The sequence below is a fragment of the Silurus aristotelis genome, assembly GCF_946808225.1.
Source record: "Silurus aristotelis genome assembly, chromosome: 25".
Lineage (NCBI taxonomy): Eukaryota > Metazoa > Chordata > Actinopteri > Siluriformes > Siluridae > Silurus > Silurus aristotelis.
Genome location: NC_139598.1, coordinates 5,956,928 through 5,971,638, shown reverse-complemented (window position 1 = coordinate 5,971,638; position 14,711 = coordinate 5,956,928). Strand labels below are relative to the sequence as shown.

The 14,711-nt window shown below is 39.7% G+C and overlaps 1 protein-coding gene across 3 annotated transcripts in view; it reads left to right on the top strand.

Annotated features, from left to right (window-relative positions):
• The window catches only part of rttn (rotatin), a 73,141-nt gene that overhangs the window by 13,421 nt on the left and 45,009 nt on the right, over positions 1–14,711 (top strand). The window contains exons 7-18 of one of the 3 annotated variants that reach the window (XM_083530247.1): positions 1,285–1,432; positions 1,661–1,826; positions 2,638–2,789; positions 2,955–3,077; positions 3,426–3,592; positions 7,518–7,730; positions 10,100–10,212; positions 10,398–10,524; positions 12,252–12,377; positions 12,627–12,743; positions 13,045–13,184; positions 14,488–14,659. In XM_083530247.1, coding sequence (XP_083386373.1) covers positions 1,285–1,432; positions 1,661–1,826; positions 2,638–2,789; positions 2,955–3,077; positions 3,426–3,592; positions 7,518–7,730; positions 10,100–10,212; positions 10,398–10,524; positions 12,252–12,377; positions 12,627–12,743; positions 13,045–13,184; positions 14,488–14,659 — 1,764 coding nt within the window. Of the gene's footprint in view, positions 1–1,284; positions 1,433–1,660; positions 1,827–2,634; positions 2,790–2,954; positions 3,078–3,425; positions 3,593–7,517; positions 7,731–10,099; positions 10,213–10,397; positions 10,525–12,251; positions 12,378–12,626; positions 12,744–13,044; positions 13,185–14,487; positions 14,660–14,711 lie in introns of all 3 variants that reach the window. The other 2 variants (XM_083530248.1, XM_083530246.1) reach the window with 2 other exon arrangements.

The following is a 14,711-nucleotide window of genomic DNA, read 5'->3' as shown; positions in this document are numbered from 1 at the left end:
CCATTACTAAGTAAAATAAATTAAATTCACGGCCTTGAAACTACTGCACTGATTGATTGATTGATGGGCGGGGAACAAATGCACTAAACTTGCAAGAAAGAAAGATGAAGAAGGACAAGACAGACGCCACTGGTGCAGCTGACAGCGAAATGCGTTCGGATCCAAAGTTGTTCAGTGTGTGCGCTCACTGTCTTGAATTTTGAATCTGCATTTCTCATTATCATTATACGTTATATATTAAATTATACCAAGAAATGTATTTTGCTGCACAAGTGCGTAATTCCCATAAGTCATGCACTGTAGTGTGTGGTTTGCTTTTGTGTGTTCTTTCAATTACCAACTAGTTTAAGATTTATTTCCCCTTGTCCTTTTTGAACTACACTAGAATCCCCCACCCCACCCCTGCTGTTAAAAAAAAAAAGTAGGTAAATTTTACATGAGCAACTTTTTTACTTTCACATGTACATTTTTAGACCGGTAACTTTACTTGTACCTAAGTAAAATGTCATTGACCTAACCGTACTGGTACTTGAGTAGAATATTTTATTACTCTTTCCACCTCTGCACAGCGGGGACTCCTCCTTAAAATTTGCTGACATGTATGTGGCCACTGGGACTGACATTGGCTGAGACGAAACCAGTTTCATTATGACTAACATTAAGACACAGAGGCCACAGTGACTGAAGGCAGAGTAGGCACCGAATTCATGCATAGGCCACGCCTCTTTCACTGGGGTGGCATGTACATTGTCGCTGGAAAATTGTGGCCTGAAGGAGGTGTGGCGTGACGGGCACAGCAGCAACTTTTTACAGCGACTGACAGGCATAGTAGCCACCCCCTCACAGTGACCGACAGGCATAGTAGCCACCCCCTCACAGTGACTGACAGGCACAGTAGCCACCCCCTCACAGTGACTGACAGGTATCGAGAGGGACAAGAAGCACATGGACTGAAAGAGGCAGAAGTTGCATTCCTGAAGTGACTTACAGGCACAGAAGCCACACCTCCACAGCGACTGACAGGCAAAGAAAGGCAACAGGAGGCACATCTCTTGAATGACAGACAGGCACAGAAGCTTTACCTGTTGGCTAGGAATCCCATACGCTAGTTTTCCTCTCACAACTCGCCGTCTTACAGCAGGACGCCGATAATAAATACCATCAAACAAGCGTGTGAAGGTTACGAGTTCTTTAGTAAGAGAAGTGTCTCGCATATCGTTTTAATTGCTGTATTACTACTAGACCTTTTTTTTTTTTCCTTTCTCTCAATTTTTTTCTCCCCAGAACTTGGTGCAGCTTCTCGGCGTGAGCTCCGCGAACGATTCCAGCTCGTTGGCTCTGCACGCTCTGGCCTGTCTTCAGCAGCTCTGCGGAAACCTGAAAAGTCGGCTGCGTTTTCACAGAGATCCCAGCTTCTGCTCAGCCAAGCACGGTATAACACACCTGACTTAACACACACCTCTCCACAACTCTGCAACTGTTTTCTCACTTCTTCATATTTCTTATTGGCAGACTGCTAGGAAAATCCAATCCGCTGAAAATGCAGAATGCTAAATTTTTTACGATTATGACACACCAATTCTTTTCAACACTGCAACAAACACTTCTAAGTGTCCAAATAAAGCATTCTGGACAGATTATTCCTCCTTGCTCTTCATAGATCCCCTCTCTCAGAACTCCTCAGCATCCTATCCTCAGGAAATGAGAGGGACCCAGAGGTCAGGGCTTTCGACCCCGGAAGATTTGTCTCCCCGCCCTTCTGTTTTAGGACGTCCCGGTATGAGGGTTCGAGGGGACGGACAGGACAGAGATGCCGCCTCCACCAGGTTCCTACAGAATCACGTTACTTTTCTTTTGTACTGACTAATGCGAGCGTTACTTCAGGTTAATGCTGCAGCAAGACTGCACTTTGTACTGGAGTCTGTGGGCGGGGCTACGCAGCTATGTTCTAAGAAGCTCTAAGAAGGAGCCAGTATACCAAGTCTTAAGTTAGGAAAAAAAATTATAATAAAAAAAATTTAACTTTTAGATTTGAACTTAAAACGTTCGCTGTTTTAGGTTTTAAATAACTTTAAACAGGTCTTAATTTTTCTGATGTTTATGTAACGCTACCTTTAATGCTCATTGAAATGCACCCGCAGCACTTTCGAGTTTTTGTTTGTTTGTTTGGTTTTAGTGTAGTAGTTTTACTAGTCCACATTTAATTCGCAGTATTGCGACTATAAGTAAAAAACACGCAACAACCAATCAGCTTTCTGTTATTGACGCGAATCTCTCTCGGATCGTACAACAGGCGTACAACGGATTTTATTTATTTATTTATTTTTGCTATGAGTAAGTGCACGTTTAGCGATTCTTGACTTGAATAAAATGAGTTTGAAATTAGAAAGGTCTTGAAAAAAAGTCTTAAATTTGGACTTTGTGAAAAAAAAACCCAAAAAAAGCAATGACTGCTGTCTCATTTTCTTCAAATTTTTTATATAAAGCGAACTGAAATAAGTCAGTACAGATTCGGTTTAACAAAAATTACAGAATCCGAAGTCAAGCTTTTTTTCTTTCTTTTTTTTTTTAAACAAGGTGCCTGTAGCATCTGATTATAGATTCTCTTTGACTCCGTGTGTACAACAAAAACAGCAGCAGCAGCAGCAGCAGCTCTCGGAGAGAATTCCCCCCCGGGCCCAACCTGGAGCCGGAGGGTGAGGATCCGCCGGAGCTCCGGGTGCAGCAGTGGAACATGGCCAGATTTTGCATGGAGACCCTACAGCACACACTTCCTCTTCTCAGTACAGGTAAGAGTCTTCTGTCACTTTCCACCGAGAGCCTCCAGATGTTTTTCTCATTCCTTTTCTAAGCTCCTCGGAAACAAGAGTCCTCTGACTTCAGCTCCAGATATGTTCTCTCCCCCGCTTCAACTACTCATCCTGCTCTCTCGTGTCTCCTTGTGGACGTGTCAGAGACGATGAAGGTGTTCCAAAAGGCGCTGGAGCTGCTGTCGGACATCGTCGCGTTGCTGAGGGTCATCCTGTCCCCGCATGAGCTGTGGGACGAGTGCAGCATCACTGCGAATGAACTGGCAAGTGTCTCAAATTTGTTAACGGTGCAAGAGTCACAAGTAAAGTCACGGTGCCTTGTTTGATACTTTGGAAAAAAAGTAATATTAGGTACTTGTTTGAAAAGCATTTTTTTTCCCCCACTTTTTTTGGTTCACAGTATGCTCCAAAATAGTGCTGAATAGATTTTTCTGCAAAGCTTGAACCCCTCCTTCATTTATTTTTAATGCGCCCTCGCAAAAACAGATCTCGCAGCCACTCAAACTCTCTTTGAAATGTGTTGCTGCCCCCTGCTGGTTTTCCATCATCATTGACTCAAACTGTATAAAGACGCTTTGAGTTGTTTTTGTTTTTTACGTCCCCCCCCACAGAGAGAAAAGCTGCGGGTGTGTATGGAAAAACTGGGAGACGTCATGCACCATCACTGTCAGGTAGCATCGTCAGAACAACCCGACTCAAGTCTGATTCACCACCGCATGTCCTACATGGGCACTTCGGTCTTCACCTTTCGCCTGCTGCAGGCCCTCCTACCTGTGGAGAAGGTGAGAAGACGTGCAGTTCATAATGGATGTTAATAATTAATGCATGAACAAACAACAGGGTGCAAAGGAATGTATTTTTTTTTTCTGGGCTTTCACTTTGTTGAACATGTTGTTTTTCGAGACCCTGATAGACACAGTCTTTCCCTAACCACACTTGGAATAAAGTCCAGCTAAAGGTGTTCCTGTGTGGAAAAAAATTTACATTTCCATATACATTATATAGACAAAAGTATAATGATACCCGACTGCTTATGTGGTTCTTTCCCAAACTGTTACCTCATTTCTGCAAACTTTTGTCCATTTAGTGTTGGGCCGATTTTTATTGAAAACGCTCCGGGATGCGCGTTCGTACATCTTCACTGTACATCTTCCTCTAAATAAAACAACAACGCAGTAGAATCGACACATTAACAGTTGCAAAGGGGTGAACAATTTCCCGGAAACTTTCTATGGGAACTGCATCTGGGGAATTTTTGGAAATATTCCAAGTTGAAAACTTACCAGAAATTTATGGGAATTCTTTCGAAATTTTAGGAAATTTATATAAACTGTTGTATACAAACATAAATATAACCGTTTTGTTTGGTCATAAGCCGACATGCATGCAAACTATTACAGATGGGTTTTTTATTAAATTTTCTTACTTTGATTTAATTGTTAGTATAATTTTATTGCACAGTAGCTCACACACAGCACAAGGAACTTTTAAGCATAAACGTATGTAATATTTATATAATTTACGTAAATGTATGCCAAGATAGACCCCCCCCCTTTTTTTTTTATACACAATTTTGTGTGCAGGATTCAGGAAACTATCTGTGTTGTCATGGAGGACTGCACGGTGCATGCAGGGGGTGTGGCCTCACGCGCATGTGATTTGATGAATATGCAGAGTAGAAATTCAACTGAAATTGCACGAATTAACCAAAAGGATCCTGTTTTGTAAATTCCCAGTGTATTCCTATCAATTCCCGTTAATTCCCATATATTCCCTGTTAACTTTCAATGAAAGTTTTCAAAAAATCCCTGGAATTCGGCAACCCTAATTAATATTAACGTACGACTTGACTGATGCTGTTGCTGTTACAGAAAATTAATACTTGTGCACTTCCAGAGTTTAGTAGTAATGTGTTAGAAAAAAACCTTTCTCGATGTGGTAGACAGCTGATGTCACGTCAACTTGCCAACAACTTTCAAAAAGTCGTTAATGTATCAGAAATGTAATCGGAATTCCAACTCCAGATCATGTTTAGCTTCTTTGTAAATGGCATAAACAATGATTCTGTTCAAATGCCTCGTGATGACTCTGGCCAGCGAGAGGTTGTACAAGCTGATGGCTTTTTACGACTTTTGACGCATTGCAACTTTAATTTTCAACCTGTTTGTGGAGGAAATTCCGATATAATTGACTGTTGCTGTTGTGGCTTGTTCTTTGAGAGAGAGAGAGAGAGAGAGAGAGAGAGAGAGAGAGAGAGAGAGAGAGAGAGAGAGAGAGTGAGAGTGTTGTGAATCGTTTTTTACTGCTGATGGTAAAACAAACTCGGTGCAAAACGCTGCAAAAATCATTTGCAAGTCGTTCACACGTTCCTGCCATTTGGTGGCATCATGGTTGGTGTTAACAGCCTTGTAGGTTTATTTCAGTTAAAACAGTTGCGTTTCCACATCTTCTAGTGTGATCGTGTATTTCGAGAAATATTGTTTCCAGTGCCGGAGGTCGAGAAAATTAAATCCTATATTAATTTCACTCCTGTTTCTGGATAGACGTTCAGGCATTGCGGTAAATTTCTTCTCCACGCTAATCCAAGTGACCGTGTTACCACTCTGTCAGACGTACAATTCCTAACAGCTCCTATGTGTTTCACTGAAACGCAGCGAATAATATACAGTTCCTGTCAAAAGTTTGGAGTCTTGTTATTTTGAGTTTGCTTTGTTTATATGCAATAAACTAGATCAAAGGCAAAAATATACAGAAATTGGGCAGTGTGTGACTGGAAGAAAGTTCTATGGAGTCCCATCCTTAGCTCTAACAGCAGAGTTCCTCACCCCCACAGTCAAACATGGAGTTGGAAGCTTAATGGGTTTGTTTTAAAGCAGGGAAGGTTGGAAAACTCAACCAACATGGCTACCGATCCATAATTCACCGCCATGCAATTCCATCTGGACTGCGACCGATTGGAACTGATGTCAGCATGCAACAAGACAATGACCTGAAGTATGCGTCCAAGTCCTTCAAGCTTTATTTGAAGAGCAAGCAGTTGGCTGGAGTGTTATCTTTCATGGAATGGCCTGCCCTACGAGATGCTATCAAGAAGTTTTGAGAGCTCTTTTTACAAGAAACTACGTTATTTATCCCCATTTACACTCCACAACCTTCAAAATAGTCCCTTCACACAGCAGTACAGCTCCCCCCAGCGCTCCACTTCCGGGACACGTCCTGGAAATCTTCTTTTCGAAGATGCAGCTATCGAATATTTTATCGATCCGAGTATTCAACCGATTATTCCATCGCATAATCGGATCCTTTTTCTTTAAGAGCAACTCTAAATTATACGAGAGAAAATAAGACAGATCTCTTCAAATCAACTAGTAATTTGTTTCCTTTTTTTTGAGGAATGTAAATTTTTATTGCTAGAACATTGCCAGAAAAATATACAAGAATATCTGCGAGAACCCATTAAGTGCCATATAACATTAAAGTGCAATTACAAATATATAAATAAAATATAGAACTCAAATTCAAATTATAAAAGGTCTAAGACATTCATCAAAATAATAGTCATAAGAAAATAATAATAAAAACCTAAACATTACATTTATGCTGTGCAGCATATCTTTCAGCTTAACTACAGTCCCGGCATGATATAAGCGTGCCTACACTACATTTCTAACCCTTTTCTCTGCTCTTAAACACTTTCAATATTCTTAAACCTACGTAATTTCAATCTATATGGGTACTCACCAGTGAAGATCCAACTTAAATGATGAAGATGAGGAATTAAGTGTGCAGCACTAATGATGATGGTGATGACGATGAAACGAATGTACTGCATACTCGAGAAGTTGCAGCAACTCAACAAAATGAGATACAGTGAGACCGCGAAAGCCGAACCGCAATATGTTTGTGACCAATAAAAATCTTTTGTAAGAGGCAAAATCGAATGGACATGAAGGTAACTTGGAACAAGAGTATGGATTTGAAATGATCTGAAACTTTGGAAGCTTTTTGTGGCCTGAATCGTCTCCTCTACCAGTCCATTGCGCTCCAGAGGTTAGAAGGTGGCACGTCAGTAATAATGGTCCATGTTGAAACACAGTGCTCCATGTGTAGTTAAATGGACTAAACCAACTTGCAAACAACTGCTTTTTTTTTTTTTATTCGAGTCACTCAAGGAATCGTTTCAGCCCTAGTGTCAAGCACCTTCTGCGAATCCTGCCGAATCTTCGGTGTCAAAACGCCGACCTTTGAGCTTCATGTTCAGGAACAGCTCCTGATATACACAATATATTTTTTTGGCACACTGACTTATGAAGGTCGGTGCTCCCTGTGACTGTGCGTGCAGCCATCTGCTGGCATGTTCCAAAACCAAGAGACAATGCAAAGTATTTCATTTGAATGTTTGGAGAAGCAAACTATCCAGTGTGAAAACCAGTTATTCATGCTAAGGGAGGATTTTTTTAATGAAAATAAAGTTAAACATCTGTACATTTTATATATTTTGTTTAGTCAAAATGAAGTAAACCTTTATACCATTAAATGACCGAGTTTGTTGCATAGAAACAAAAGCAAAATTGACGGGCAACGTGAAGCATACGCGAATTATAAGTCGCAAAACGCGTCAGCGTTCGTCATTTATACCCGGGCCATTACTCGTACCCGTTAAATCACCTGCGTGACCTTTACGGTTTATGTTTCTTCTCCATACAGGCAAGCGAGAACATTCCTGAGAGCACAGCGTCTGCTATTTTCCAACTCTGTCTGGATTTCCCCTTCAGTCTCGCATTTCCCAGCATTCACGAGTCAGCAGTGGCCTACCTGGAGCAGTCAAACCCAGAAAACCATAGCCTGTACTGCAGAGTCAGCCGGGCTGCAAACACAATGGAGGCCACCTGTTCCTTTCTGAAGGAGGTTCAGGCTGAGGTAATGCTCGCAGTTCTTTTAATTGTTCTATTAATGAAATGTACATTTATGATAGTTATTTTTTTTAGACTTCTTTCGAAAATGGGAATCGCACACTTGTGATGTGCTGCTATAGAGATCATTGACCGGGTCATGTGACTCGGCCTGACACGACCAGAGTTACTGCTACTCACAACGACGATCTCCCTGACGCCGAGGAACCGTCATCGTACTGTAGGCAGAATGAGGTTACAGGAAAACAATCCATATTGTGGTGTGATACAGGCTGAAGAAAAGCTTTATATTTCCACCATAGTAGCAAGACTAGCTATCACCACATACCTAAAACGGAAAGACAAAAGGCTAACACAGGCATGAGGGATATTAGATCATCTTCTTCTTTCGGCTGCTCCCATCAGGGGTCGCCACAGCAGATCATCCATCTCCATACCCCCGTCCTCTACATCTCCCTCTTTCAAACCAACTACCTGCATGTTTTCCCTCACCACATCCATAAACCTGCTCCTTGGTCTTCCACTTTTCCGCCTTCCCGGCGGCTCCATCCTCAGCATTCTCCTACAGATACGAGGGATATTAGATTATAGTCATATTATAGAGACCATGATATGTTTCTGTAAAAATGGCATTCATTCTGCAGTGTTACACACAGTCGATCCGAGAGCAAAACAAAAAGGAAATTATTTTATGTTTCATTAGACACTAATAATAAGGAACGAAGTCCTGATAATCAGTTAATTTTCATGACGCAGAGGAAAAACCTGCGGAAAGAAAAGCGAGGTATAAACAAGGACAAGGACACACAGCCTTGTTAACACACAGGAGCACTGTTGCTACATAGACTCTTTTCATCTTCACACACAGCCAAACAACGGCTGCTCGAGTGTTAATCGCACCCTATCTGAAAGAGAGGGCGTTGCGCTGCGTTCATGTATTTTCAGATTATGAGGTGCACATAAGCGGTAAAAAAAAAGAAACTAATGCTCATTCCAGTCACAGGTTACTGTATAGGCTGTGGGCTGGAGAGGTACACTTCAAAAGCAATAGCACGTTCGCTATTCGGAGAAAAATTTACAAATGACGGTTACAAAGAGGATAAAACTGTCCAGGGTGCAGCAGAAAATCCAAAGCACAAATGTGGCCATGCAGGTCTGTGGGTGTCTGAAAGCTCTGGCAACACAAACTGTGATAAACATCTTGGTGGCAAAAGACTTTAATTTTTATTTCATCAATCTATGCTGAACATTAGTCCATATATATATATATATATATATATATATATATATATTTATTTATTTATTTATTTATTTATTTTTTTAATAAAACAAAGGCAACATCACTGATCCAGATACATTTTTGTCTAAAAACTCTCACGTCCCTGTACTGCTCATAAGCAAAACCCGAGATGCTTCAACCGGCGTAATTTCCACCTGACGTTTATTTACTTTCCGGCTCTTTGAAATGTTGCGGCACCGACTAAACACGCATCATAGTTTTCGTCCAAATTGTGAGGCGACAACAGCGTTTTCAAAAAGCTACTGCAAATGAAACCGTATTAGTGACCAAACTAAACTGTATTAGTGACCAAAAGGTGTTTTTGTTAAGGGAATTTATTTCTGTTTCGTAGTTTCTGGGTAAACAATTCTTCTGTTGCTGTAGGACTGTAGGTTTACATTTTTTAATTAAATTAAACAAATTAAATGTATAAATGATTAAAATAACACTTTTCGAATTGCAGTTTTAATAAAAAGCTGTGCTTCGAACGTGGACTAATATATTCATTATATTAATAAATAACATTTTATAAATAATAAATTATTATGAATAATTACAATATAGAGCTCTCCGTGCAGCGCGCAGTCTCTTGTGTAAAAACTAACAGCATACGCCTCTAGAGGCCGCTCTTGTAATGACAGCCACCTTCTCAGCCTCTCCAGCAACAGACACAACCCGGTATTGTTTTTTGACGATCGCCGATAGTTCCAGCAGTCATTTATTAAAACCGATGAATCTATTCATGAAGATATTTCTTCTACTGGATGTTGCCCAAAATGTGGCACATGCCACATTTTGCAATTTTCAGTTAATAAATTCTGTACAGTATTCCAGTGGTTACTGTTTACTAAAATATTCTGCTCTCATTGGTAAATGAGAATTGGACATTATCTCGAATATTAACAAATATTAAATAAACAAATGATGCTCTCTGCCAGAAAGTTTGAAATGGGAATCACCACAAAAATGGTATCCTGATCACAAAATCGGACAGCGCTGTATATTTCCCATTTTAGAGCGATCTTTAGCGTCGTGGTACACGAGCCACCGTGTAGGTTTGGTTGCATGTTTCAGCAGGATTGTGATTTACTCTGCAGGGAGAAAAAAATTGGCTGGAGCTGCTGGAGCTTACCGGCCAAGCCGTAGATGGCTTTCCATACCATCAGCACCTACCGCTCGTCAAGGAATTCATCCGCATCTGCTCCTACCTGTAAGCTATTTCTGTGTTTCTCTCAGGAATAAAAATATATTTTCAGAAATGTTATTAGCCAATTGGCTACCGTGAAGAAGCTATGAGCATTATTGCATCACTTTAAAAGTCCATAACAACAAACAGTCATGATATATACGTAGCTCAGCATTTATTGTGTTATGTGTATGTTCTGTGTTTTGTAGGTGGAAGTCTGCTCAGGCGAGCCCACTGCTTCGAACGGAGAGCCAGAAGATTCTTCTAAAGCTTTTAGCACATCCTTTGCTTCCAGTGAAGACTGAGACGTACGCACGCATCCTGGACGTGGTCAAGGTCGTATAAAATCGTGATCCGAATGCTCAATATTGACGCATGCCAAGAGAATTAGCCAGGCTAAACCGGTGCAATACGAAAAATAATAATATTATTGAATTTTTATTTTATTTTATTTTTTATTATATCCAAATAAGGACTCACTCGCATGTCACGCAAAGGCTATAAAATGATTTGTGTAGATGATTTAAAGTTGAAGGACACAGTAGGGAAAATCCGCGCACCCGCGAGTCCAGAGCTGAAACTAAAACCTGGGGAAAGATCATGGCATGAGTGGTATATAAATGAAAACCTTTTCACAGGCTCTGTGTAAATGCTGCTGGCATTGGAGGTGTGAACATGCAGTGAATATCTGATATGGAACATAACCTTGGCAGTCATAAATCATACATTAAAGAAATTTTGGAGTAAATGAACCTCAGGCATAGTTTTTCCTTATTCCGCTTTAAAAATGATCTAATTTCATTTCCCTCATGTCAACATGGGCTTGTTTTATTACAGGTTTTCATTTGCATTTACAATTCAGTGCCTGTCAAAAGTTTGGATGCACGTAGTATTTTATGGTTTTTGAGAGACATGTGTAAGTTTCTATGCAACAAACTCGGGTAATTTAATTTAATTTATGATTTATTTTAACCATATAAATATAGAAGTTACACTTTATTTCCATTGAAAAATCCACCCTTAGCATGAATAACTGCCCTACACATCTAATATATATAATTATAGGTGGTGTACAGAAAATTAATGGTTTGGTACGTACCTCGGTTTTTAGGTCACGCTTCAGTACGTACCGTTTATTATTATTATTAACATTTGTCGACATCAACAGTTTACATTTTAAAAACAAATTGAAATAAAATGCCTTAATAATAATAATAAAAAATAAATATATCTATTTAAATATCTATTTAAAATAAATATATATAAAATATCTAAAATAATATTTAATAAAATTAAAATACACTAAATCACATGAATGCAATACACATTTTTATTATATTAATTTTAATAAATAATCGATCAAATTGTCACAAATGAAAAAAAAAGTAATAAATAGAAAATTAATATATATATATATATATATATATATATATATATATATATATATATATATATATATATATATATATATATATATATATATATATATATATATATGGTAGACCCCATTCGGGTATGTAAGTGCATGTGTTTTACATTAGATATTTAATTTTCTTATTAAATTAAATATCCAATGTAAAACATACAGAACAAATCTGTTACCCAAATGGGGTCTAACAAATAAGAACTATTGAATAAAATGTTTAATTTCTTACATTTGTTGTGCGTTTATTTCTGTCCGCAAGACGTCCTACATGCGCTGTCCCTCTAATAAACCCGTTTCTAATCCTGTCCATCGTCGTCACTTCCAATGAAAACCTCAACATCTTCAGCTTTTCTACCTCCAGCTCCACCTCCTGTCTTTTACTCAATGCCACTGTCTCTAAACCATACAACATCACAGGTCACACTAAAGTCCTATAAACTTTCCCTTTCACTCTCACAGATACCCTTCTATCAAATAAAGAAACGGTAACATAGTAATATTATTTGCAGCTGGTGTAATAAATCAACACCTCAAGACCCGATAGGATTTAAGAATCCAACAGCGCCGTCTGAACTCTTGTGCTTCTAACGAACACAAATTAACACCGCGCCTCGGTTCTGTTTCATTTTTCCCGTAGGAGTGTTTGGGGATTCACAACGTGTCAAGACCAGCTTCATCCATCTGCAGCGGTGTGCATTTCCTCTTCCACCCTCGCGTCCTCTACGAAATCAGCGCTTTCGGCCTTCACGATCAAGCCACAGAGGTGAGCTTTCGCCTCCGTCTTCCTCTTCGAGAAAATGTCGGGACGAACGTGTGAATATTTTGACGCATCGCTTTGTAAGGATCATAAACCGGCGCTAAAACCTGCAATAAAGCCACGCTCTCTCCGTTTGACATTGGGGAAACGGCGCATCGGTGCGGGCGTTACGTTGCGCCGAGCCGTCTTTGCATTAAACAGTGTGTAGGCTTGACATCACAGAGCCATCATCTCTGTTTATGTGTGATCCGAAAGGTGAATTCGGCTGCCAAGGATCTTCTTCTGTACCTGCTAAAAGGACGATTGATGATGACTGCTTTGAGTTGGAGCAGATTTAATGAAGCACTTTACCCGGTCATTCCCGTGCTGCAGGTACACACACACACACTCACACACGATGATGTAAAAATCCAGAATGACTTTTAATGTATTAAAACTATGCTAGAGGCAGAAATTTTGCAGCAGTTTACTTCATACACTCCCGCTAAAAGGAAACCCACATTCAAGGCTAATGAATATTCATAGTCTCGCCACGTTTCATTTCCTTTTTTTTTTTTTTTTTCGAGAGGACACTTGATCGGATCGTCCTGTCAATAAAGCAGAGCCAAAGTGCGCTCTCTTCTTCACAAAGCATATTTATTCATCTTCATGATTTCGCTCTCACACGTGTTAGAGTCACGCCGGCACGGAGGATGCCCTGGGAAGCAGCGTCCTGCTGTTGAGTGGGCTCTCAGACGAGATCGGAGACACGGCCCATTCCTCGGCAACTCGACTCCGCGCCGTAATCAGACTGCTCTTCACCAAACAACACGTGTGAGTTCTCCTAACCGCCAATTTGGGATTCAGCTCAGGAGGGAAGAAAAAAAAAAAAGAAAAAGTGGAATAGTGGTGGTTAAGGGTCTGCTGAATGCACAGCACGTTCTTCTGTTTGTTCGATGTGCTTCTGAGGGTTTCCAGGCCCAATCTGCTGTCTGATGAGCCATGGATGTCTCATGACTCGGATACTTCAGCTGATCAGAATCAAAAATCGCTTTATTTACCAAGTATGTTTACACAACACAAGGAATTTGACTTGGCGACAGGAGCTTCCAGTGCAGGAGAAAGTGCAGACATACATAGGAATTACACAGTGGAGATGGAATATAACGAAAAAAAAACAAGAAAACCAGACAATTTAATAATGTAGTGTATACAGAAATATTTTTTGTACGAATGTACAGATGTGCTATTTACAAGTGTGCCATTCTGATTCTATGTATACATTTGTCAGTTATGATAAACAATTTATAGTTATAAATATTTTCATTTGATCCAGTTGATCATTTTTTAAAGTCTCTAGCTGTCGCAACTTTTTTCGTTTCGTTTTTGTTCAAAACAACTTGATGATTCAATCGATATCGCAAAGCCGGTATTGTGAATTGAATCACGGCTAGAGTGTATCGTTACGCCTCTAGAAGTCTAAATCAGTTTGAAAATGCGAACTAATGTTCACACCCTTCTTTTTTTTTTTTTTTTTTTACCAATTTATTTGATTAATAAATCAATTATCAGGAGTTAAATGCAATTTTAAATCAATGCATAAATCCAAATTCTCAGGTTGTTAATGAGGCATGTGATATTGTGTAATGCATGTGCATTCCATCGTCCAATCATGCCAGATATTGATATTAGCAAGAGGGGTGGGGCATGCTAGGTAATCCATGCTAGGCTTGATTGAGTAACATATTTCCTTGATACATTTTGGTTTTTCAGTGCACCATTCTGTTTTTTTTTTTTTGTGCATTATGTGATTGGATCCACCTTTGTTCCAAGTCCAGTCAAAGCCTTCTAGGAACATTTGAGGCACCACCACAAACATTTAGATATTAGATATCTTAGATATTTCTATTCTATCTCAATATGAGAAGCGAATAGTAGCTGTATTCTGTCCCTTGGTTAAAAAATGGTTATGTTTAACATGGCTGAGAATTGATATAAATGCTGTGATAAAAAAATAAAAATAAAAATGTATGTAGTTAATCGAGTCTAAACCTCAGTATCAGCTGGTGTGTACTTTTGTATAAGCATTGTGAGAACTGCATGTGTACAGTCTGTAATGCAGAGTCTGATATTACAGAGTGAGAAGCACGGCAGCTCAACACCTGGCGCCTCATCTGGACGATTCGGAAGACAACAAAACACCCCGGCCTGCTGCGGACTGCTCGGCTTTGTCCTCTCTGCCGTCTCTCTACAGTACGGACAAATGTGTGGACATCAGACTCGCTGACTCCAAAAAGTCTTTCCTTAAGGTGAACCCTTCTTTCCTCAGTCAGATACAGGCCACTCAGTTGTCCATTCAAC